At 45.7% G+C, this 25,443-nt stretch overlaps 1 protein-coding gene across 1 annotated transcript in view; it reads right to left on the reverse strand.

The window, feature by feature from the left end:
* Positions 1 to 348: 348 nt before the first annotated feature.
* Positions 349 to 25,443, reverse strand: part of LOC133118475 (inactive phospholipase D5-like) — a 28,905-nt gene continuing 3,810 nt past the window's right edge. Inside the window, exons 2-10 of the mRNA XM_061228517.1 lie at positions 17,732 to 17,868; positions 9,713 to 9,881; positions 7,442 to 7,550; positions 6,329 to 6,456; positions 5,671 to 5,871; positions 3,742 to 3,878; positions 3,049 to 3,214; positions 2,712 to 2,802; positions 349 to 2,249 (exon numbers count right to left, since the gene is read on the reverse strand). Of these exons, the coding sequence (XP_061084501.1) occupies positions 1,981 to 2,249; positions 2,712 to 2,802; positions 3,049 to 3,214; positions 3,742 to 3,878; positions 5,671 to 5,871; positions 6,329 to 6,456; positions 7,442 to 7,550; positions 9,713 to 9,881; positions 17,732 to 17,868 (1,407 nt within the window). The 3' untranslated portion in view covers positions 349 to 1,980. The remainder of the gene's footprint in view (positions 2,250 to 2,711; positions 2,803 to 3,048; positions 3,215 to 3,741; positions 3,879 to 5,670; positions 5,872 to 6,328; positions 6,457 to 7,441; positions 7,551 to 9,712; positions 9,882 to 17,731; positions 17,869 to 25,443) is intronic.

Genomic DNA, 25,443 nt, shown 5'->3' on the forward strand with positions numbered 1-25,443 from the left:
GTAGCACAATCTGCTTACAAAACTGATTGTATTTTGTCAAGTATGAGTAATGAACTAAAACATTATTTACGAGTATTAGAATATGCTCTCGTGTGTGCTGTAGTCTCGGGAGTGCATGGCATAATGCAAATGAACCAAACTGATTTAAACACACGAAAGAAGAAAGCAAATGGAAAAGCTGAACCCGATGCCACAAATCCTGGATTAAATGAATGAATGAATGAATGAATTAATTAATGAATGAATGACCGACTCCAGGCATCTCCACATAGATGCGTTCTCAAATCTTTCCAGAAGCACATCAATTTTATGACAGCATAAATGAAGTTGAATTATTATAGATTTTACATACAGGAATAAAAACATATAAAATGTCTGTCTACCTGGATACGTGATATTGTTTCCCTTTTGTAAAGTTTTGCACAGGTATGTTGTACATTGTTGCAAGCATGCTGCTGCTGCGTCGTGATTGAGTGTTTTAAAGATACAAGAACCAGATTACGTTTTGACTTGTGCAATGGAATACCCTTCTGATGCTGAATCTTGCCAGATCTGAAGTTGATCTTGAACTACGTCTACGTCTACTATATGAAGTGATCTGAAAGATGAGTTTTGTGCTGTTGTAAAATCTACTGAAGCCAACATTGGTACAGAGTTGGAAAAATGATCTCATTACACTTTATAGAAATGATCTGGGTGTAGAGGGGCCACAGACCTGGACTGGGCTCTGCACTAAAAAGGAAACGCACTGGAGAGCATTTGAGACAGTTAATTCACAAAAGGTCATGCTTGAGGGCATGCTCAAAAGGGCATTCTGTCAACTCTAATCTCAGTTTAAATGACTTTGAGAATTACATAACAAGTGCCTTTATGACTGGATATAAATTGTACTTCATTACAACAGAGGAAATTATAACTGAACATCGTAATTTTCTCAAGATAATTGAACATGAACAACATCATTTTCTCTTTTAAAGGAGAACTGTGTCTCCAAATGATCATTTCAGGGTGAGAGTGTATTCAGAACCCCCAGATTATGCCTCCATGTCCTCTATATACAGATGGGTTTGTCTCAAACCTGGGGAAACAGGAGGTGGGATGGAATGTGTTACTGGTTATACTGGTGTGTGTTTTTGAGGTAGCTCAACTATTTTGAACTGAACATTGCAGAATGATTTGAAATGTTACTCAGTAGGATTCTGGAATGTGACATTTAAAATTTCAACACTCACTAAAATATATTAAAATATTCAGAAATTAATTTTGTGTTACCCAAAAGCTGAAAATACATTCTCGTTACTGGCCACAAATGAATAATTTACAGACAGTATTGGCTTTCTAATAATCATCCATATTTTCTGTGGCAGAAATTACTTAAATAGTCATGGTCTGGTCAGAATAGTTTTGCCAGTGGAGAGTCATATCAGGAGAATGAATATGTGGGTACAGTCTTCTTTTTAATTTTCTCTGTGACAGTTTCATAACACTTATGAAAGCATATCCAGTGTGACTTTCCATATTCATCGTTTTTTGAAGAAGCCTCTGTTCAACAGTCATTTTCACGGTACATATCATCTTTGCTTAATTTATATTACAAGTAAAAAGTGCATTTCTTTCATGGTGACTTGGTGGAGAGGCCCAACCTTGTTTCTAAATCCTTTGGTTTCATCTTCCCATGTTCTTCCCAATGAAAGAGACATACTGTATGTCTATGATGTTTGGAAAAATACAAATGTTGGTGTTTTGTTTGACCTTTGTGCGTATCACTTTTATGTCAGGAGAAAAAAGATACTCTAAAACTAAGCACCTCAGCCTGGTTAAAAAACAATGGATCCACGATGAAGGTCCACAGCAGGGAAGACTTGGGTCTGACAGAGAGAGCTGCACGTATCAGGACTCGGATATTTGACTCCAACAGCCGGTGGAGATCAGCCACTTAAGGAAACGGATATCCTGTGGTTCTGGCGCCCTCCCCCCGGATCACAGATGGGTGTTGGGTTTCTGTTTGCGGTCCTGGGTCTGGGGCTGGACCCTGGGCAGTGCAGACTGGCCCGTCCTGAGCTTGCTGCAGTCTGGGAGCTTGTTGGGCTGCAGGCTCTTGGCGTAGCGGGAGAACCAGTCCCTCTCGAACAGGGCCTTCACCTGCCCCAGCACCGTGGCCCCCTGGTCCTCCTGCCCCTCGGCCTGTCTGAGCACCAGCCCCACGCCGGCGTTGTACACAAACTCATTCCCCAGCCAGTCGAGACTCCCTGAGACACACACACACACACACACACACACACAGTCCTTCTGCTGCTCAGTTCTGAACAAGCGGTTCAGTTGTACACACACAGTCAACTGGTCAGTGTTAAATCAACTCATATAGTGTACACCATGTGGGGCAACATTGGCTCAGGCGGTAAGAGCAGTCGTCTGGCAGTCGGAGGGTTGCCGGTTGTTTGAGCCCACCCTGGGTGTGTCAAAGTGTCCCTGACCAAGACCCAACCCCCAGATGCTCCTGATGAGCTGGTTGGTGCCTTGCATGGCAGCCAATCGCCGCTGGTGTGTGAGTGTGTGTATGAATGGGTTAATGTGAAGCGCTGTGGAAAAAGGCGCTATATAACTGATATGTACTCTGTTAAGTTGAATTAACACTGGACATTTTACAGCACAGACACTAGTAGAAAGATTTCCAGTAGAAATACTACACTTCAGTTCAGAGTGGTACCCACCCATGTACACTGCAGTGTCGGTCACCATGAACTTGTTATGGTTGATGCTGTGGAACGTTCCATTCTTCTGGTCCCTCAGACTAAAGAACTTCTGCATAGATCATCACACACACAGACATGTTTCCACCACAGAGCCTCCGTTGAACATTAAATCCACACATGCAAATGCACTTGACTAGCTGCCCTGATTTTACAGACAGAATGCAGTGTTCAACTAAAGGGTCAAATCCGCTTGCAGATTTCAGCCTGTAGATGGGAGGCTTTCAAAAAACATAAAAACACAATACGACTGCGACTGTAGTTCATAACAGGGAAGTACTACATACTCAATACTCACCGCTTCCAGAGAGCAGTTGGTCATTCCCATGCACAGAGACTTCAGAGACCACACAAAGTTAAAGGTGAGGGGGTGGGTCTGTCTCCAGCAGCTGAACAACAGCTTCACCTTAATCCCCCTGAGGATCAGGGCCTCCCGAAGCACACCATCTATGCGTGACCAGTATCTGTGTGAACAAACAGCTCATATGACCAGTATCTGTGTGAACAAACACAGCTCATATGACCAGTATCTGTGTGAACAAACACAGCTCATATGACCAGTATCTGTGAGAACAAGCACAGCACATGTGACCAGTGTCTGTGTGAATATGCACAGCACATATGACCAGTATCTGTGTGAACAAACACAGCTCATATGACCAGTATCTGTGAGAACAAGCACAGCACATATGACCAGTATCTGTGTGAACAAACACAGCTCATATGACCAGTATCTGTGAGAACAAGCACAGCACATGTGACCAGTGTCTGTGTGAATATGCACAGCACATATGACCAGTGTCTGTTTGAACAAGCACAGCATATGAGAGAAATAATGTGGTTCAAGTGCTTCTCAAACTTCAGTTAGAAATGAGGTGAGTGGTTTTAACTTCCCGTGTGTTTTTTTGCTGGACAAGTCCAGGGGGGTTGTGTGTGACAGGACTGACTGGACTGTTCAGCTGTGACGGTTCTGACTGGTCCGGACGCTCACCGCTGAGGGTTTCTGTTGACGAGAGGCAGGTAGTCTGTGACCGAGATGTAGATGAACCTGCGGGCGTCCTGGATGATGCGGAATATGGCATCGATGTCCCGCGTCCGGTCCTTCGGGCAGAAGACGTCAGGAGAGCTCTGCGGCCAGAAGGAGTAATGACATTGGCTGGCCACGGGGATGTACGTGTCAGATTCTGGAGATGATTTATCTACTGTGTACATGAGTCTGTTTTCTGTCTCAGTGCATACATAGGGCTATACGGCAGGATATCGACAGAAGTCATTCAGAGGGGGGTGTCTCGGTGGCGCAGCCTGCAGAGCACTGACCGCATGCTCATTGTGAGCCGCGACGTCAACGGTTCGAATCCGACCGTCTGACAATTTGTCACATGTCTTTCCCTCTCTCTCGCCCCCATTCTTCCTGTCTCTATATACTGTCCAATAAAGCTGAAAAAGGCCTAAAAAATATATAAAAAAAAAAAAAAAGTCATTCAGGGGAAGTGCTTTGCTCAAAACTGGAATGGCAGTGGCCCCACCTGGGAATCAAACCTGCAGGTTATGAACTATTTCCTCACCACTTGCATGACTCATGCCAAAAATGTGCATCGTCAAATGTCAGGTGCCTATGCTTCGATCTGCATAACTCATCTTTCTGTGTAACACACCTTTCTGTATAACATACCTTTCTGTATAACACACCTTTCTGTGTAACACACCTTTCTGTAAAACATACCTTTCTGTATAACATACCATCCTGTATAACACCCTTTCTGTATAAGACACCTTTCTGTATAACACACATTTCTGCATAAAAGGGCATGAGTTATATTATTATTCAATCAGTTTTCCACCCATCCAAGCTACACATCGCTTGTTATTAATGTGCGCCCCCCCTCCTCCCCCCATATAATCAGCACATGACCTTCAGCTGTAGGAAAGAGTCATTTTCTCAAAGGAGGGAGAGATGCTACGGCCTGTACACCCAAAAACATCTGTCAGAGCCCTTCCCTGGAGTTGCCAGGCCTGGCTCAGTGTGCACTGAGGGCAGTTAACTCTTAGCTGTCCTGCAAACGAGAGTCTGGTGAGGCTCGTTACCATCAACTCAAATGAAACCGGTGCACTTCAGAGCCCAAACACCAGCATACTGTATGCTGTTGGCTGATGTAAGGCACTCGTCAGTAATTAAAATCCATTGAGCCGCAGATCATTCTGACTGAACTGCAACAGGGGAGTTTCTATATGGAAATGTTCTCCGATCTTTCATTAGTAGGGAGAGAAACTCCACAGGGCTTTATGACCAATTAGTCTTCCATGGTAAAACTCTTCACTCACTTTGCTGCCCAAGAGGAGCTAAATTAGAAACTATTTTGAGAGTTTTAAAAGTGTGTATTTGTCAGATAAAGTGTACTGTGCCCAATTTCAACTAGGAAGAGCGTTCGGATGTAAAACTATTTTCGGAAATGATTTTTTTAGGTCCCAGTTTAAGCCATTTCATTTCAGCAGAGCTCAGCACTAATCTGTTTGCGGTGCAGCCAACTTAGCCTTTAGCCGTGGACCCGGAGAGCAAACTTGATTATGGCTTGTGCTTAATTGAGTTGAGCTTAATGTGCCGCTCCTCCCTCCCACCGCCTGGCCTCCTCAGCCATTAACACCCATCTGGACTGTGTGGCAGGGATCTCTATCATAATACTGATTGACACGGAGCCAGGAAAACTGCAGGAGTAACTCATAGAAAGAGAATGTTCAACTTATTGCACTTTACTTTTGAGGAGTTTGGACTGGGTGAGAGCAGTCCACCGAACGGACTGATTAAATCAGCCTCCCCGGACATTCAGGGTCAGAGTCGCTGCTGACCACGTGAGTCTGCAGTTCTGCTGGCTGCAGTTAGAGCTGACCCGGGTTCAAAGTCCCGGGCAGCTGGGACACTTACGGACATGTAGGCTTTGGCCTTCCTGCTGTTGTTGAAGGACAGCGTGAGGATCTTCTCCTTGTTGTACAGAGCGCTCAGCCTCTTGGACCAGATTGATGGCACGAAATCCTTGTACTGAAGCTGCCAGTAGAGTGAGAATATCCTGTGCAGGTCCAGCACCAGACAGCTGCAGTTGGAGATTATCACCCCCACCTCCTTCACCTGCGGAGACAGACACAGGCCTGCTGCTCAGCTCTCTGCACCTGTGCACCGCTCACTGTGTACCAGGTGTTCGGGCATGTAAGGGGCTGAGTAGTTGTGTTTTTGGCTGTTTGGGGGTGTAAGCTGGGTATTTGGGGGTGTGTAGAGCGTGTGTTTGGGGTATTTGTGGGTGTAAGGTGGGTATTTGAGGGTGTGTTTTGGGGTATTTGGGAGTGTAAGGTGAGTATTTGAGGGTGTGTAGGTGGGTATTTGAGGGTGTGTTTTGGGGTATTTGCAGGTGTAAGGTGGGTATTTGAGGGTGTGTTTTGGGGTATTTGCAGGTGTAAGGTGGGTATTTGAGGGTGTGTTTTTGGGTATTTGCAGGTGTAAGGTGGGTATTTGAGGGTGTGTTTTGGGGTATTTGGGGGTGTAAGGTGAGTATTTGATGGTGTGTTTTGGGCTATTTGCGGACAGTGACCTTGGACAGTGAGCGCCAGTCCATGCTCCCGCTCCCGATGTACATGTGCCGCCGGTCCACCACCCAGAAAGAGGAGCGGAAACGACCTCTGGTCAGAGCCGTCATGTTCAGGTACCGCACCTCCGCACCTGTGCAGAGAGGAGCACGCTCTCACCTGCGCTGATAACATCACACACACACACACACACACACACACTCATAAACACACACACATACACTCATAAACACACACACACTCACATACACTCATAAACACACACACATACACTCATAAACACACACACACACACACACACACACATATACACACTCACCCACCCACACACACATACACCCACACACACACTCATAAACACACATACACACACACACATATTCACATATACACACTCACACACACACACACACACACATACACACTCACCCACACACATACACACACATATTCACACTCACCCACACACACATACACACACACACAAGCACACACATATACACAGTCACCCACACACACATACACACACACTCATAAACACACACACACACTCACATACACTCATAAACACACACACACACACACACACACACACACACAGTCACACCATTGTGCCCTAACCTGAAGAGTTCTTTCTTAAATCCGTCTGCCCCTCTCAATAAATCCTTTTTCCCATACTCCCACTCACTTGCCCCTTATGCATAAATGATATAACCATAAAAATGAGGTTCAGATTGACTTATTTTTTTCCATTACATATCCAAACTGTATCACCTAGACATAGACTTACTGAGAAATTGCATCATTTTCTAGGGACCAAAGAATAACTGCAGAACACATTTGAAATGCCTTCAGGCAGTAAGATGCTCTGTCTCATTTGCTGTCAGCAATGGCCAGGCTACCCTGATTCACCCACTAGCAGGTGGAATACACCTATATCTGCAGCGTCCGAACATATGTACTGTGTTTTAAATATAGCCCAGTGCTCCCATGGTGTACATTATTGCAGATGTGGATCGATATTTATGACATGCCACTGAATCATTCCCCTTGTGCTAACAGGCCATCTGGAGTGCTCGTATATCATCTCTGGGGGATGTGCGTGTGATGTCACTCGCCGTGATCTGAGAGTTTCCTGAGCTCTGCGGAGTCCAGGCGGTCGCTGGCCACTTTCAGACTGATCCCGCGAGATCGCAGCCCCTGGAGCCGCTGAAACAGCTGCCGGGCCTACAGAGACACAGCAGGTATCAGACACAGCAGCCTGTCTATGGAGACACAGCAGGTATCAGACACAGCAGCCTGTCTACGGAGACACAGCAGGTATCAGAGACAGCAGCCTGTCTATGGAGACACAGCAGGTATCAGAGACAGCGGCCTGTCTACGGAGACACAGCAAGTATCAGAGACAGCAGCCTGTCTATGGAGACACAGCAGGTATCAGACACAACAGCCTGTCTATGGAGAGACAGCAGGTATCAGAGACAGCAGCCTGTTTATGGAGAGACAGCAGGTATCAGACACAACAGCCTGTCTATGGAGAGACAGCAGGTATCAGAGACAGCAGCCTGTTTATGGAGAGACAGCAGGTATCAGACATAGCAGCCTGTCTACGGAGACACAGCAGGTATCAGAGACAGCAGCCTGTTTACGGAGAGACAGCAGGTATCAGAGACAGCAGCCTGTCTATGGAGAGACAGCCAGTATCAGAGACAGGAGCCTATCTATGGAGAGACAGCCAGTATCAGAGACAGCAGCCTGTCTATACAGAGACAGCAGGTATCAGAGACAGCAGCCTGTTTATGGAGAGACAGCAGGTATCAGACATAGCAGCCTGTCTATGGAGAGACAGCAGGTATCAGACACAGCAGCCTGTCTACGGAGACACAGCAACCTGTCTACAGAGACAGCAGGTATCAGAGACAGCAGCCTGTCTATGGAGAGACAGCGAGTATCAGAGACAGCAGCCTGACTGAGCTTATGTAACCCTTACTTGTGAGGGAGGTCAGCTCACAACTCTCCCTCTCATCTGCAGAGTTCTCATTTGCACAGAGGACCTGGGGACCTGGGCAGGGAATGCAAGGGAGAGCTACAGAGCCCAGCAGGGCGCTACGCAGGCTCAGCCTGTGCTGTACAGCACAGAGTACGGAGCGCCCAGGGTCCTGTCACCATGACGACAGTCTCTCTGTGCATAAGGCAGGTTTTCATAGCGCATGCTGTCGTGGTACATAGTGCTCTGTGGGCTGGAGCCTGTGGAGGAGCTCCAGAGGTCATGGGGGTTACACAGAGCAGTCCTGGGACAGCTGCTGCCTGTCTATCCCACAGAGCCAAGAACCTCACAGGCTCTGTTTGGGCTTCATCAGTCAACAGCACTTTGCTGAAGGGGGGCAATCTTACTGTAATTCTAGAGAAATGATTGATGGATGGATACTGTAAGCTCAGGCCTTGTACTGCACATTAAGGTAATTGATTAATTCACGAGAAATAAGAAATATATTCAAAATTATGTCATGTATAGAAGCTGGGAATCCGTCGTGGAATTTTATTCAAATCTTTAATTTTTCATTTAATTTAAAATCTTTATTGACTTTTCCGTGTTGTCTTGCTTGAATGAATTGACCGGCGTTGCGTCTCGCCCGTGGGGCCCGCGTGCTCACCTCTCTGGCCCCGTCTCGCCTGTGGGGCCCGCGTGCTCACCTGTCGGGCCTCGTCTCGCCCGTGGGGCCCGTGTGCTCACCTGTCTGGCCTCGTCTCGCCCGTGGGGCCCGTGTGCTCACCTGTCTGGCCCCGTCTCGCCCGTGGGGCCCGTGTGCTCACCTGTCTGGCCTCGTCTCGCCCGTGGGGCCCGTGTGCTCACCTGTCGGGCCTCGTCTCGCCCATGGGGCCCGTGTGCTCACCTGTCTGGCCTCGTCTCGCCCGTGGGGCCCGTGTGCTCACCTGTCTGGCCTCGTCTCGCCCGTGGGGCCCGTGTGCTCACCTGTCTGGCCTCGGGGTCGGTGGAGCTCAGGGCCTGCATGCTCACCTGTCTGGCCTCGTCTCGCCGGTGGGGCCTGCATGCTCACCTGTCGGGCCTCGTCTCGCCCATGGGGCCCGTGTGCTCACCTGTCTGGCCTCGTCTCGCCCGTGGGGCCCGTGTGCTCACCTGTCTGGCCTCGTCTCACCCGTGGGGCCCGTGTGCTCACCTGTCTGGCCTCGGGGTCGGTGGAGCTCAGGGCCCGTGTGCTCACCTGTCTGGCCTCGTCTCGCCGGTGGGGCCTGCATGCTCACCTGTCTGGCCTCGTCTCGCCCGTGGGGCCCGTGTGCTCACCTGTCTGGCCTCGTCTCGCCCGTGGGGCCCGCGTGCTCACCTGTCTGGCCTCGGGGTCGGTGGAGCTCAGGGCCCACGTGCTCACCTGTCTGGCCTCGGGGTCGGTGGAGCTCAGGGCCCACTCCGGTGACACGATCTCCACCGAGCGGCCGGCCTGGTCCAGCAGCGCGTGCAGCCCCGCGGAGAGGGGCAGGTGGACCGTGCCGTTCTCTGGGAAGGAAACGTCTTCCGGAATGGTCTCCACCAGGACTATCCTGCGAAAACAGTGATTTCTTTCTCAATGAAAACTTTTCATTTGCAGGATAAGAGTACTTGTTTGGCCCCATGAATTATCCACTTTGTTTCGGGAGCACTTAATGTGGTTGCATTATAGCCCCTAATGTGCCATTATACATTCATCAGCCCAAAACTGCATCATGGTCCCTTCTAATAGAGGACATTTTTCCAAATGTATGGTACATTAGACTTACAGGCCATTAACGCTGCCTGAATTTGCATTGCCATCAGACTTAGAGCAGTTTCTGCAAGGGGACATTGTCAGGCGATATTGAGGCTAATGCACACGACATTGATGTCTATTACATCAGACATTGGGCACATAATTTATAGGATGAAAAGACTAGGATGATATCCTATATGGTGTATGTTCTCCATTTTTTGGCATGGTGCATGCTTCCACGTGATTGATCTCGGGGTAATGATGGTTAGTGACATCACTTCCAGCAGCAGCTGTTTGGTAATATGACAATAAACCCCACCTCCCCTCGAGCAGGACAAGAGCTAAAGCATGCACTGAAATCACACCCCTCTTAAAAACAAACAGCCTGTAGAACAGTGGCTAAGGCACATGACTGGGACACGAAAGGTTAGTGGTTCAAGCCCCGATGTAGCCACGATAAGATCTGCACAGCTTGAGCAAGGCCTTTAACCCTGCATTGCTCCAGGGGGGATTGTCCCCTGCTTTAGTCTAATCAACCATAAGTCGCTTTGGAGAAAAGCATCAGCTAATTAATACATTATTATTTTTATTAGAAGAGGTGTAGGCTTTGTTCTGGTTCTTTCTAGAGTGATTTTCTTTACAGCATCTGTAAACAAAGCTGCCTCCCCAGCTAGGCTCACCTGGCCTTCTGCAGCAAGTCCTATTTGAGTGGGTTTCTCCAGTCCAGAGTCAGGGCCACATAAGGACACAGAAAATAGTATTCCTCATAGCATGGGCCAGCAGTGCTGCATATCCAGTAGTGTGTGAGGTTGAGAGGAATGCCAATTAAGCCGCAGTGCTCTGTCGAGAGCACAGAGGAGCACTGAATACAGCTTTGTGGAGAAGTCACCACCCGTGGTACACGGAGCACTTCAGAGATGATTACGGATTAACCACTTTCATCCGCAATTTCGTCTGCAATGAAGCTTTTATATCGATGGAACCAAAGTGAGAATTACATCCACCTTCAGTGTTACAGGAAACCCTGAGAATATAATCACACACAACCCTATTTCAGAGGCTGTTAAAAGCACAGGTCTATATGCACTCAAGTTAGCCTCTTATGCCATTTCCTTACCTGTCTGATTACATAATAACCCCTGCGGAAACCCCAGCAGAAACGACAAGCTGCTTCTGATGCCAAAAGGAAACATAATGGCTTTAAGTGCTACTCCTTTGTGCTTCCACAATACAGTGGTTCAATGTCAAAGCCCAAATCATTGTGCCTTGTATTGCCAAGTCAACTATTCAGAGCCACGCTGATTCTTAGCTGTCTTCCACCAGGAAATACTCTGTGAATCTCCTACAGTAATAAAGCATGCTTTTAATGCAGACATCCATCCTCCTCCACGCTTGGCTAATTTGGCAGATGGATGAAATATGTCCATTGCCCTGCAAAAAGCAGCACGCAGACAGAGAGACCTTTATTAGAAAGCAAACACCAAACAAAAACCTAGGCTAGCAGTGACCTGTCAGTGAAGCTCTGAGCCTGCAGCTCCTGACAGCAGGTTATAGTGGGTTGTGGGTTTTGGAAAAGACTCGGCATGTCCAATGATTCTTTTCGATGTTAGCAGAGTGAAGATATTGGACATAAGACTCAGGGAAGGAGGACAACTGCCAAACAGCAACAAACGGACGTAACAAAAATAATGTGATAGACCTACTGTGAGTGCATTGCCAAAGTCCCAAGTAAGGACCATTCTCCTCTGATCGACAGAGTGCCTCTGCAGTTGATAAATGTGATTTATTTATTTATATATATATATACATATACATATATATATATATATATATATATATATATATATGGATATGTACAAAAAATCAATAGGGAAGTGTTTGTGAAAGCAATTTGTGCCTTTTGACTAATTTCCAAAGCTCAGTGGAAATGTATGTATTACAACAAGACCCCCAAAAACCTGCTGGAAAAGCAGGTTGCCTACGACAGGTCTTTCCATGTCTTTACTATGTGTTGAGTGGCATATTTTTTAGTACCATACGTAACTATTGTGTCGTTTCTCAACATATTCTGCAAAGCTTATTTACCCGCTTCCTTTAAATTCAGTGGATTGGTTGTAAACCATGTGTCAACTGCAACTGTTCTTCATGCACAAAATATGCAATTTGCAGTCGCATCGTAATTATTGTGTGCACTGTTGACAGCTTGAACCTAAAATATTCATTGCGATAAACAAACCGGCATAGAACAACTGAATGTATTGTAGGAAAATATATATGTATGTCTAATATTAGTGAAGATAAAATGCCACACTGTGTAAAAGCATGCATGGATGTATATAAGTGTACAAGGACACAATTGAGACAATGACAATAGCAATACATAATACATCTCATGCATAAAGGGAGTGTGATGGGCAGACTGAAATGATGAGGATGCAGAAGATGGGATGTTATTCAATTTCATTTTAATGTACTTTTAAGGGTACTAGAACCATTTGGAATTAATTGAATAATTAATTTGTAAATGTATGCCTTTCATAATTCAAGAGGAAAATGACTAAATGATTTATTCCTCTTCAATAAAGCTATTATCCCTGAGCTCAGGAATGAGCCTGTTTCTATGCAAAGGGAACTCATTGATTTGTTTGCATTACACAGTCATTTGAAATCCCAGTGTGCCTCCAGGTGTGTAATGCAGACAGAGCACTTTTCACGGAGGCGGGGAAAACCTCAGTTACTGTAGGAGAAAGCCGGCCTCCTCTGCTCCTGTTATAGAGGGCCCCTGATGAATTGTGCCTGGTTTCATTCCATTTCATTCTCAGGAAAACAGCATTCATCAGACCTCTACTGGAAAAGCGCACTCAAGGACGAATAACCCCAATCACCAAACAAATCCTATCATCTGCTGGATGAAGCAGCAAAATGTATTCATTTTCCAACACCTACTCCACAGAGCTCCAAGATAATTTATTGTCGACATATTGAATCTAGCCCTCCATTTACAGTATGACATACTTGATGATATCTTATGTGTGACTACATTCATTTTGTTTTGGACTCAGAGGCAGGGCTGCCAGCAACACTAGGCTTTCCTTCCCACAAAAGAAAGAACATACACAGGGCAACGATGTCATGAACACAGGCACCTTCATGGTTAAATAAACTCCTACCACTGTAGAACTCAACACAGGACACTACACAGTCCATCAGAGCTAAATGCACCCTATGAGATTTTAATGCACTCCAGAGTTAAATGCACTCTATTTGGACAAAGATAGAATTCCATTTTAATCTATTTATAATTTGGGATTCATGCAATGATAGAGCGGGAATAGCCCATCAGCATGCCAAGTGGCGTCTAGGACACCCGGGGAAATCTCTGGGAAAGTACTGCCCAAATGGAGTCACAAGAGCCGTGTTAGGGGGGCGTGTTGTTGTGAAAAATATATCAATAGCTATCAATACTATCTTGGATGGAGAGCCTACAATTAGACACATGTTCCAAATGATACAAAACAAATGAGCACTAACTGGACAAGCGGGTGACCTCTGACCCCTTAAAGATGAGGACATGTATATTTCCAGTTGCGGTTTTTCCACAGAGGAGCAGATGGGCGATTTGGGGAAGTTTGTGCCCAAAACAGCAGCTATACAGGACCCTGGAGGAGGCAAGAGGAGGCGTATAATGGGCTGAGAACTGTGCAGTTTTCTGTTACAATGCCCAAAATAAATCTGATCAATACCCTTCCAAAACAAATCCCATGCATTAAAAAAACACCTCAAACAAACCACATGTGAATGCCCCGCAGTATAAAGTAACATTTTAATTCACATGTGAAATTGTGATTTCCACATGTGAAAAGGCACATTTCATATGTAACTCTTTCCATAAGGGTACACAACCTTAGAATTATGTTTAATTCCACATCATTACACATCACAGCAAAACAAAACTTTCTAGCAGATGATGTGAGTGAAATGCTTGCAAGAACTGAACGATCAGGGCTTTCACGAGCGTTCATATCTCTAATGAGTTTCAGCGAGCAGTGAAACACTCACAACACACAAACACCATCTGTGATCTGACAGGCCAGAAATGCCAATGAACACTGGTTCTTATCTGCCCGAGAGGCCTGTGGATGTGTACCTGCCTTCCAGCAACTCCTTCAAAACACAAGCTCACCACAATCAAAGCGGGCTCCTCAGGATTGATGGAGCATTGATTTCTTTGCTGTCTCGTTAGGGCACACTCCATTGCTTCAGGAACGAATCAGAAAGATCAAATGACAAGAGAGATCGAGGCCGGGCTGAAAGAGGAGATGAGAAACTTAACCCCGGGGTGAGAGAAGTGAAAGGCACTGGAGATGTCAGACGATGTAAAGGTTAACAAAGTTATCTGATAATTAAGCCTGATGATTAAAAGGAACTGATGCAAAATTATGAGGGGATTGTGGGTTTTTAACTAATCTGTGTGATTATAAACATAAGTCCCATTCAGACGATTTAGAAAATTACATTTAAATGATTTACTTTTCAAGTTAAGGGAAGGAGTTACATTTTTTTCCAGTTTTGGGACATATGTTGGCTTATGCATTTCATCGTTTTCTCGTAAAAAATTGTATCATACATTGCTTAAGACTAATTTTTATTCATTCATATCACACCAGTTGCTAAATCATTATTTCCTATCCATCTGAATAATTACACATTTCACATTTTTAGCAATTTCTTTTAACATAACCCTATAGTCCTAAAACAGTGAAGCAAAATGCCTGAAATTGGACAGAAACTAGAGCAAAGAATTCACAAAAGCAGGCGTAAAGGCCGAATCTCTTGCACTAATGGGTTTTCTGTCATGCTAACTGCGAGAAGATCAGGATCAGGAAATCAACCAGGCATGCAGGTTACTGCCTCTGTTAAGCCCAAAAGTAAGGGTGTCGTCACGCCCTGATTGGCCAGGAGGGGAATGCACCAGGCTGCTCTCAATGACCAATTAAGAGCCAGCCTCCACACCCTGATCTGCAGGTGAATCAAATCACCCTCCAATCAACCCAGTGGAAGTCTGTTCTGCTGCAAACTGAAATCGAAATTGAGGAAAAAACCCCTGAAAAAAACGTAATAAAGGAACTACTAACCAGCACCAGAAAATGGGTGACTGCTATAGGTGCAAGACTCCTCAATAGACTTATGTATTTTGAGGTTTTCCCCATGAAACACATTTCTTTCAATTAAAGTTTTGAGACTAACGTGATTTTCTATCCATCTGAATCAATCATATTTTTTAAATGTTTGCTTTTTTCATTTTCATTTTTTTCATTTTTGATCATAACTATAACTCTTATATATTTTAGTTTTTCAATAAAACACATTTTGTCAAGTATATTTCTTGAAGCTCATGTCTATATATTTATTTCACCGTGGTTGTTACAAAAACATGGTCTATTTTGGACATAAGACTATAATCTTATGTATTTTGTGGTTATCATAATACATTTTTTAAAAATGTATATTGATTTATTTTTACCTGGTTGTTAAAGTAACATGATTTCCTATCTAAATGAGTCATACTTTGAATTTTTCCATGAGGTCTTTGCATGTTTCATGAATCCCACATTGGTTTTCATGGCAGCATGTGATCGCAATAGCTCTTGGTATCTGCCAGTAATAATGTTAAGCAAGTTTGGCTCAAACAGACAAACAACCCGTCACCAAAACTATTCAGTGCGGTGTGGATCTGGAACGATCTTTACAAACCCAAAGGGTGTGACCGCCCCAGCGAACTCATGAGTCATTAGACAGCACCTATGCTGAGGGTGAGAGAAATTCTGTCTCAGCCGGTTCCAGGGCGGAGGGGAAGGAGCAGCCATTTTGTGAGAAAACGCGAGGAGTAAGCAGGCGGGAGCAGAGGAGGGGAGCGTGCTGTGAACGACACACTGAGCTTTAGCGCATCGGTCTGGTCAGAGGGAGCCAGCCGTGAGTCGGGATCGCAGCCACGAACGAGGCCACGGTGAGAGGTGAGAGGGGAAGGGCGGGCGGAGCGGAATCGCATTTTACACAGGAGCGGTGACGAGGGCACGCTGACAGGGCAGAGCGGAGGGCCAGGACGGGCTGAATCGCATTTTAAACTGAAGCTGTGACAAGGGAACGCTGACAGGGCAGAGAAGAAGGCCAGGTCGGACTGAATCGCATTTAAACATATGCAGTGTCTGAGGGTCAAACAGACCATCCCGACCTCATCTAGCAAATGCACCGGTTTGTCCAAAGCTGCAGTGACAGCTATGTCTAAGTTTAGTTTCTGTTTAAGATATACAATTAAATAGAGAAAGTTCATATATTGTACAGCAATCTTGTCAGTTGTTTAAAAATAAGGTCCATCAGAAAGCTACACCCCCCATACAATGTACAGGTTATTGCCTACCTGCATAAAACACAGAAGATGAGACAGTGCCCAATTAGCTAAAGAGTGCAGAGGTCTTCTTTCCAAGGCTTAAATTGGCTGATAATTGAATGGAAACCACTAAAACTGGCAGAGACTTGTCAGATGATCTCATTAAGCATGACTTACTGTAAGGTTATGAGCAGCCTGGCCAGGCTCATAGCGCTGTAAGGTTATGAGCAGCCTGGTCAGGCTCATAGAGCTGTAAGGTTATGAGCAGCCTGGTAAGGCTTATAGTGCTGTAAGGTTATGAGCAGCCTGGCCAGGCTCATAGCGCTGTAAGGTTATGAGCAGCCTGGTCAGGCTCATAGTGCTGTAAGGTTATGAGCAGCCTGGTCAGGCTAATAGACCTGTGACATGAGGTGGTGTTTGTTTGACGTGTTTGGGAGACATGTTTAGGAGATGTTTAGGGGACATATTAAGGAGATGTTTGGGAAATATGTTTAGGAGATGTTTGGAAGACATGTTTTGGAGAGTTTGGGAGACGTGTTCAGTAGATGATTGGGAGACATGTTCAGCAGATGATTGGTAGACATGTTTGGGAAACGTGTTCAGTAGACATGTTTTGGAGACGTGTTCAGTAGACATGTTTTGGAGATGTGTTCAGTAGACATGTGTTGGAGATGTGTTCAGTAGATGTTTGGGAGACGTGTTCAGTAGACATGTGTTGGAGACGTGTTCAGTAGACATGTTTGAGAGACGTGTTCAGTAGACATGTTTTGGAGACGTGTTCAGTAAACATGTGTTGGAGACGTGTTCAGTAGACATGTTTTGGAGACGTGTTCAATAGACATGTGTTCGAGATGTGTTCAGTAGACATGTGTTGGAGACATGTTCAGTAGACATGTGTTGGAGACGTGTTCAGTAGACATGTTTTGGAGACGTGTTCAATAGACATGTTTTGGAGACGTGATCAGTAGACATGTTTTGGAGACGTGTTCAGTAGACATGTTTGGTAGACGTGTTCAGTAGACATGTTTGGGAGACGTGATCAGTAGACATGTTTTGGAGACGTGTTCAGTAGACATGTTTTGGAGACGTGTTCAGTAGACATGTGTTGGAGACGTGTTCAGTAGACATGTTTGGGAGACGTGTTCAGTAGACATGTTTTGGAGACGTGTTCAGTAGACATGTGTTGGAGACGTGTTCAGTAGACATGTTTGGGAGACGTGTTCAGTAGACATGTTTGGGAGACATGTTGAGTAGATGTTTGGGAGATGGATGCTCACTGGCAGGATGTGCTGCAGTTCTCCTCTGTGATTCCATCCTCGTCCTCTCCCCACACGTCCACGGCTGAGAAGATCAGAGCCACCAGGATGGCAAAGCAGCACACCAGCGCGAAGATCACAATGCACTTCTGCTGCGACTGCAAAAAAAGAGGCATTGATTCTTACTTATTCAACGGGCACAGCCCCCTAAGCCATGGCTGCCTATGTTTATGCACCGCACAGCACATTAGGAGGTGTGGGAAGCATGTTACATTACACATGGGATGCAAAAAGCATCTAGCGCCTTTGTTTCAGAAGTGCACCTGGAAGGTGTCTTCATTAGAGGACTTATTTGATCAGCTGACAGTCTGTTATATTTCAGCTCATCTTTTGTGAATTGTATGCGTTGAAGAGATGTCCTTTGTTCAAAGGAACACAAGCTCTTCGGTTAGGCGGAGACAGCTTTGACAGCATTGCTCAAAAGCCGTGCGATAGAGATCTTATTGGACCTATAAGCAACATCAAACAGAGAGAGTGCATTTGGCTGAATGAGTGCTCTTCCAACACACTCCAGAGGTACACATGAAAAGGGGCGTTCTCCTGTCCAGATCAGTCCATCATAAAGGACATTGAGAGGAATCGTGTTCCTCTGTTTCTTCACAAACACTGTAACCCAAACCAAAGCCAGACTCTCATTTCAAACCAAAATGTCATTCAAGCCTGTGGTGTTGTCTTTAATGTCAGATTTTTCAATTAATAGTTAGCAAATACAATTACAAATCCTAAAAAAATACAAACAATAAAACAATGTAATGAAAGATAATACATTAATTATTAAAAATGTTCTTAAAAAAGCATTCCAATCATTAACTGTTTAAATATTGGAATGCTTTTTATGATAATAAGAAAGAACAAATCATAAAAAATGTGAAAAATAAATATATTGCATTATTTTTATTATAATGAATAGTTATTCTGAATTATTCCATAATATATTTTTAAATAACATTAAATGAAAATGAATGAAAAAATACGATCACATATTGCCACTGCACCCACATTTTTGTTTACAGTTATAATGCAAGCTTGTTTGATATAGTGCTGTCCATCGTAGTCCAGTCAGGTTGTTGTGAAAATACGAAGGCATTTCATTTTAATTTTATTATCTTTACTTTCATAGCACAACAGTATAAATACATTTCATCACAAGCAATTATCTCAGAGGGCATATTATATATCCGTTGTAAATATACAAGGACACATCAAAGTGGACTTATTTTCTTAAACCAAAGGCTCTCATACATTACTGGCTTATCGGATACAGATGACTTGGTAGCTAAAAACAATGTGCTAATATAGCAAAAACCTACGTATTATCACCTACCATATATAATCGCAGAACCAGATCTAGCCATTCCCATATCCATATGGATAAAAACACATCCTAACCTAATATGGTAGAAGAGCTATTGGCCTTATTGTGGCATTTATATGAACAAGGACTCATAATATATTCTGAATTATCAAATATATGAATACATGGAAAACAATCATTTAAAAATGTAAACAAATAATGTATAAAGTAGTAAACACCTTTAATGAGAACATTCCTTTTAGTTGCATATTAAAGGCCAGTGAATGCATATTTAACATTTCGGTGAGTTACCCATGAATAAAATTGATGGCTTGAATGATATATCGTTTATTAAATCTGAATTGTAAGTAGCCTGGCTGCAAACAAAAGGTCTTTCTAAAGATATGGGCTGGTGATAAATGAACCCCTGAATATTATTTTTAAAGATATGATACCTGCAGAGGAGGGCAAATAGCCAGTAAAGAGGAAAACCATACAGTGAGCAGAGCGAGAAATGAAAGGCATGAATCTCATCAGATGGAGAAGTATTCTAAGTCTCCAACACTGTATAACTAAAACCATAGTGTGCCCTCCTGGACCAAGGATAAAAGCCTTCTACCTTGGGAAAAAAAACAATGCAAATACATGATAAAGTATTCCCGGATGCGAGTTAGACATATTGCAATTTCCTCTGTTCTTTGGTCATGTGCTTCCTGATAGTTCTGTTTGTGGTCATCTATCTCCCGCTAACGACATGCACTCTAATGACATCTTCAATAATGAGAAAAAATTACACTTGTCTCGTAGCCCTGCAAGCTTTTATGGCTAAGTGGCGCACCAGTGCTCTGCCCACTGTTGTGAGAAAAATAAGCATATTTTTAGGATTACTGTGCTGAATTGCAGCTTACTAATGAGAAGGACTCTCTTCTTCTCACTCGCAGAGAAGTTGAGCTCTGCTGGGGGGGCGTATGACCCCTGGGGAGGGGTGTGTGTTATGTTTGCAGCGTGTGTGAGTGTGCAGGTGCTGCTGCCGGCTCTCAGTCTGGTACTGCTGGAGCTCCAGGGCGTTGAGGGCGGAATTATCCCAGCAATGGAGCCTCAACCTCCAGCCTCTCTGTCTGCCCCCTGCCCTGTCAGCCACGCTTCCAGCTCCAGGTGGGAGAGGACCATCCCGACCGGCGTCGGGGCGGGGACCCCCTCGGACACGGGACCGCCACACCCTTCGGCCTGCTGGGATTGGGCTGCCTCTCTCTCCGCTCAGGATGCTCTCCTCCCGCGGGGGATGGATCCCCAGAGTTAACAGCTGTCTCCACACTGGCACACAGCCAGAGGAGCAGGGGTGAAGGTTCTCCACACTTTTACAGGGTTCCATCAGACAGGCTCCATCACATTAATCTTCAGCATGTGCACGATGAATCATTTTTCTATTAGGTGCACTGACCTACAGAAAGGCACATACTGCAAGGTGACTGACTAAGCAAACACAAGCACAAACACACACACACTCCTTGTCCTGACTTAGGAAACACAAGCACACACACCTCTCCTACTGACTTAGGAAACACAAGCACACACACCTCTCCTACTGATTAAGGAAACACAAGCACACACACCTCTCCTACTGATTTAGGAAAAACAAGCACACACACCCCTTGTACTGACTTAGGAAACACAAGCACACACACCTCGTCCTGACTTAGGACACACACACACACACACACACACACACACCCCTCGTACCAACTCTTTAAAGCAGCGAGCAGAGGGGTTGCGGCAGACATATTGTAAATTAAACCGTGCATTAACATGACCGCCATAATTCAGTTTGCACAACAGCCACTTATTGGGGAAGTGATATCTGAGTGTGGAGTGAGTGGAACGCTCAGGTTGGGAGCGTGCCAGGGGTGCGTGGTCCAGTCAGACAGCTCAGTCACGCAGCCAAACTGATCAATGTGACAGGACCTGACCGGCTGGTTACACGGTCCATAGAGAACGGGGTGGGACGGGGGTGGACGCGGTGAATAATCACCAGTGTGGCTGTGCAGTTAGGGGACCTGGAGGGGTGCTTGTCTCACTCAGGATGACGGTGATGGACTGTGTCTGGATGAAACGCCCTGCTCATAACAACACAGCCACAGCCACAGCCCACAGACCGCACTCATCATTCACACACACACAATGGGGGGGCCATACATGTTTGGAACTCACTTCCACAATTCAGCATCAGGTGCAAGCGCTTACAGTAAATATTAGCCTATCAATAACAGGACTAGAACAACTGGCACAGCAGCCCATGAATATAAATAATATCTTAATATCACTAGAGCATAACGATGTTTGATATTTCATATCCACGTTTGCAGTGAGGTGAAGTTTAGGTTGCACATATCAATGACGAGTATTATGAGTACTGGAATCTGGATATATATATATACATATATATATATATATATATATATATATATATATATATATATATATATATATGTACATACATATTGTTCATACATACTCATTACCTATATATATACCCCATACCATGCATATACATAAACACGGAACCCATTATCTATGCATAAATCCCATACCTGCAGTATACATAGATATAAATAACCATTACTGAAGCATACCCATAAACATACATAAACATAAACATACATACCCATTATCATAGGCAGTCAGTGAGTGTTCCTGGTTGGGTATAATCTATCAGACCCACGCTCCCACAGCAGTGTGCAGCAGGCAGGCAGGCAGGCAGAGGGAGGTGGAACGCTGGCGTTTTGCTGATGTTTCACTTCATTGACAGTTTTAATGAGAAGGGACCGGGATCCATTCAATCTACACTCACAAAGCTGCGATTGGTTTGGGCCTTCCTTGGACTTCAATCAATCAAGGCCATTATTCCGCCCTGGGGGAGAGGAACCCCAGCCTGATATTCTGAACTGTAATGCAGACCATCGACTCCTCTGCACCCTTCCCCCCCGGTAAAATAACGTGTGTCACACCATCCGTGCGTGGCCCGCGGTCTGTGGTTCTGTCCGGACGCAGTCGGAGGGGTGTCTGACGGGCAGGGGAGGGGTGTCTGACGGGCAGAGGTGGGCCAGAGGTGGCAATGAGCCCCGGGTACACAGCACTTAACAATACATCTCTGTATTTATGTGCTGTATGTATTCCTTGGTCATAAAAACGCTGAGAGAAACGCATGCATAATTTAACAGGCCCGTTTTTTCCTTGAAGCCTTCCCTGCGAGGCTTCACAGCCGCTCATTCCTCGACCTTCAGCTTCAGCAGGGCGGCCGTGGGCTCGGCCCGAAACACTGCGTTCAGGAAATGCAGAATCGCACAATCCAATTACACCATGAATTGTTAATTGAATTTTCCCCGGAGGGACGTTTTTAGCCGGGCTCCTCCGTAGCCCTCCGCTGCCCGGAGGCGTGCGAAACGGAAGCGGGCAGGCAGGATGCTGGGGACCCGCGGGGGGCTACAGCAGCAGCCCCCGGACTACGGTCGCAGCCTCCATCTTGGCTCCGTACCGCGTCTCTCCAGCTCGTTACTCTTCGGGTTCATTCCAGGGCACGGGTAAAAATGTGTTTCCCACCCTGAGACCGTGCTCAGACCCACTGCAATCTGCAAGCCTGCTGTCAGCGCTTGTGCTAGCGGATTAGTCACTGGAGGCGCCCGATGCAAAACAGTGACGAGAGCTGCTAGCATAATTAGCATTTCAGGCGACACGCCATGCAGAAAAACACAGGAATTTTCTGTGCTGAAAATGTGCTGAAGGATGCATTCTCAGAGGGCTGTTTATTTGTGCCGCAGGAGCAGCCTGGCCGAGTGCCATTCTATCCTCCAGCAGGTAGGGGGCAGTGGACATGAAGATGAGTGTCACTGACAGGACTGAGCCTGTTCCTCCCCTTTAGGAGGCTGAGTTTAGCCTCCCCCTTGTTAATGTAGCCTACTCCTGGTGAATGTAGCCTTTCTCCTGTTAATGTAAACCTCCCTTTGTGAATGTAACTTTCCCCTTGTTAAAATAGCCTTTGCCTCGTTAACATAGCCTTCCCTTTGTTTATTAATATTCAGTTTAAGAAGATGTTTCAAGAATCAAAAGATTTTGAGGAAAGAGTGGATCTAAGGAATTCATCACACAAAAGAGTGTGTCTAAGAGACAGAACACATACAGGCAAATTAATGTACCACAGGAAAATGTAATGCCCAGTTATGTTAGGGGAAAGAAGTTAGGGAAAATGAAAGTAGCACCTTAACCACAGCAGAGGGAGGAAGAAGGAGAGAAAGGGAATTGTCTCTCAGCACACAATATTGATCGTAGCCTGGATTCTCAAGTTCAATACGTCAATTAAACTTCCATTAGAAAGACATGTGAGCCCTGGATGCAGGCTCTCCCACTGCAGAGGGACTCACCTCACAGAGCCACACGCCCCTCCCACACAGAGCCACACGCCCCTCCCACACAGAGCCACACGCCCCTCCCACACAGAGCCACATGCCCCTCCCACACAGTCTCATAAGCCCCTCCCACACAGAGCCACACGCCCCTCCCACACAGAGCCACACGCCCCTCCCACACAGAGCCACACGCCCCTCCCACACAGAGCCACACGCCCCTCCCACACAGAGCCACACGCCCCTTCCACACAGAGCCAAACGCCCCTCCCACACAGAGCCAAACGCCCCTCCCACACAGAGCCAAACGCCCCTCCCACACAGGCTCATAAGCCCCTCCCACACAGAGCCAAACGCCCCTCCCACACAGAGCCAAACGCCCCTCCCACACAGAGCCACACGCCCCTCCCACACAGGCTCATAAGCCCCTCCCACACAGAGCCACACGCCCCTCCCACACAGAGCCACATGTCCCTCCCATACAGAACAACACACCCCTCCCACATCAGAGACTCACCTCATGGGGTCATAAGCCCCTGCCTCACATGACCATAGGCCCATCCTATTCAAACCCATAAGCCCCTTCCACACCAGAGACACTCACCTCTCGGGCACAAATGTGCCCCTCCCACACAGGCTCATAAGCCCCTCCCACACCAGACATAGGATCATAAGCCCCAACCTTGGATGTGCAAGAAATTCTCCTGGCTGAAACATCACCTCAAAAAATTAGTATTGATGAAAAAGGGTTCATTGAAAGAAATGCAATTTTAGAGAATACATAAACTACCAGCCTCCAAGAGCACTGCATTTGGAATTGTCCAATTACAGAGCTCAATTTTCTGTAGGTCTGCCGTTTACTGAAGTAATGATAGACAAGACAACGGTGATCAACAATTGTTCTGGCCAGGCTCCGGCTATAGGCTCTGGCTATAGGCTCTGGTTATAGGCTGTGGCCCACGCAATCGCCATCATAACAGGACCTGAGGCTCGTGGGTGCTGCACTACTTTAAATACTGAACTAACAAAAAATAGCAAAGTTAATCCATTCGTAACCGAGCACCATATCATCAATCTGGGTGTTCCCAGGATTCTTTGCTGGGTAATAGTGGGGTTATCGCTAACAGTAAAATCTACAATCTGGAGAATCTGCATCGAAAAATGTCTTCCGGAACCTTCAGCCCCACCCACATTCCCGCTCTATTGCACCTTATCTGGCACCGTGGGAAACCTCTTCTCAGCCTCTATTATAACAGCTTGGTTTCCTTCATTTAAGAGCCCATGTATTTTTAGCCAGCACTTACAGTTCTACAGAGCTGTCCACTTCCTGCCCGAGACCTGTTTTGCACATCTGGTAAAATATCAAGTTGCCCTCAGCATGTCACTACCCACCACGAGCTCCGGGATCAGCGTTTTAAAGTTCTGGCACTGACCCGACCGCACCGAGCATGCCCGTGAGCAGCCCAGAGACACGCAGGAGAACCGCTCTTCTCTGTGAACGTCAGACCCACCGCAGGCCAGTCCAGCAGTGACCACAGGACCTCTCTGAGTGTGCATCCGGGGCTTCTGGGTAAAAGGCAGGCTCAGCCTATCACGCACCGCAACGTGACTGATATCCGCAGTAACAAAACAAGTGGGATAACTTCTCTTTTTCTAGAAGCAGTTTTGGATTAAGTAACACGATGACCATAATCTGTATCTGAAGTGTTACGTTTCAGAGTACATATAGCTATTCTGAACAAACGAATTACGTAAACCATAGCTTTTTTTCTGCAAACACCATGAAGGGCATTGTGGTTTATAATACAATCTGGAAAAGAAGATCTTCTTTCCTTCTGCATTGTAACACTCACCTCTCTTTGGAACCATCTTGTCATTTAATCTGTGTGCGTGCTGGTATGGATTTTCCAAGGCCATATTGTTGATCATCTCAACCCAATGCTGATATTGATCACTAGTACGGGGCTTGGACAATTTGGAGG

The sequence above is a fragment of the Conger conger genome, chromosome 18 (genome assembly GCF_963514075.1).
Source record: "Conger conger chromosome 18, fConCon1.1, whole genome shotgun sequence".
NCBI lineage: Eukaryota > Metazoa > Chordata > Actinopteri > Anguilliformes > Congridae > Conger > Conger conger.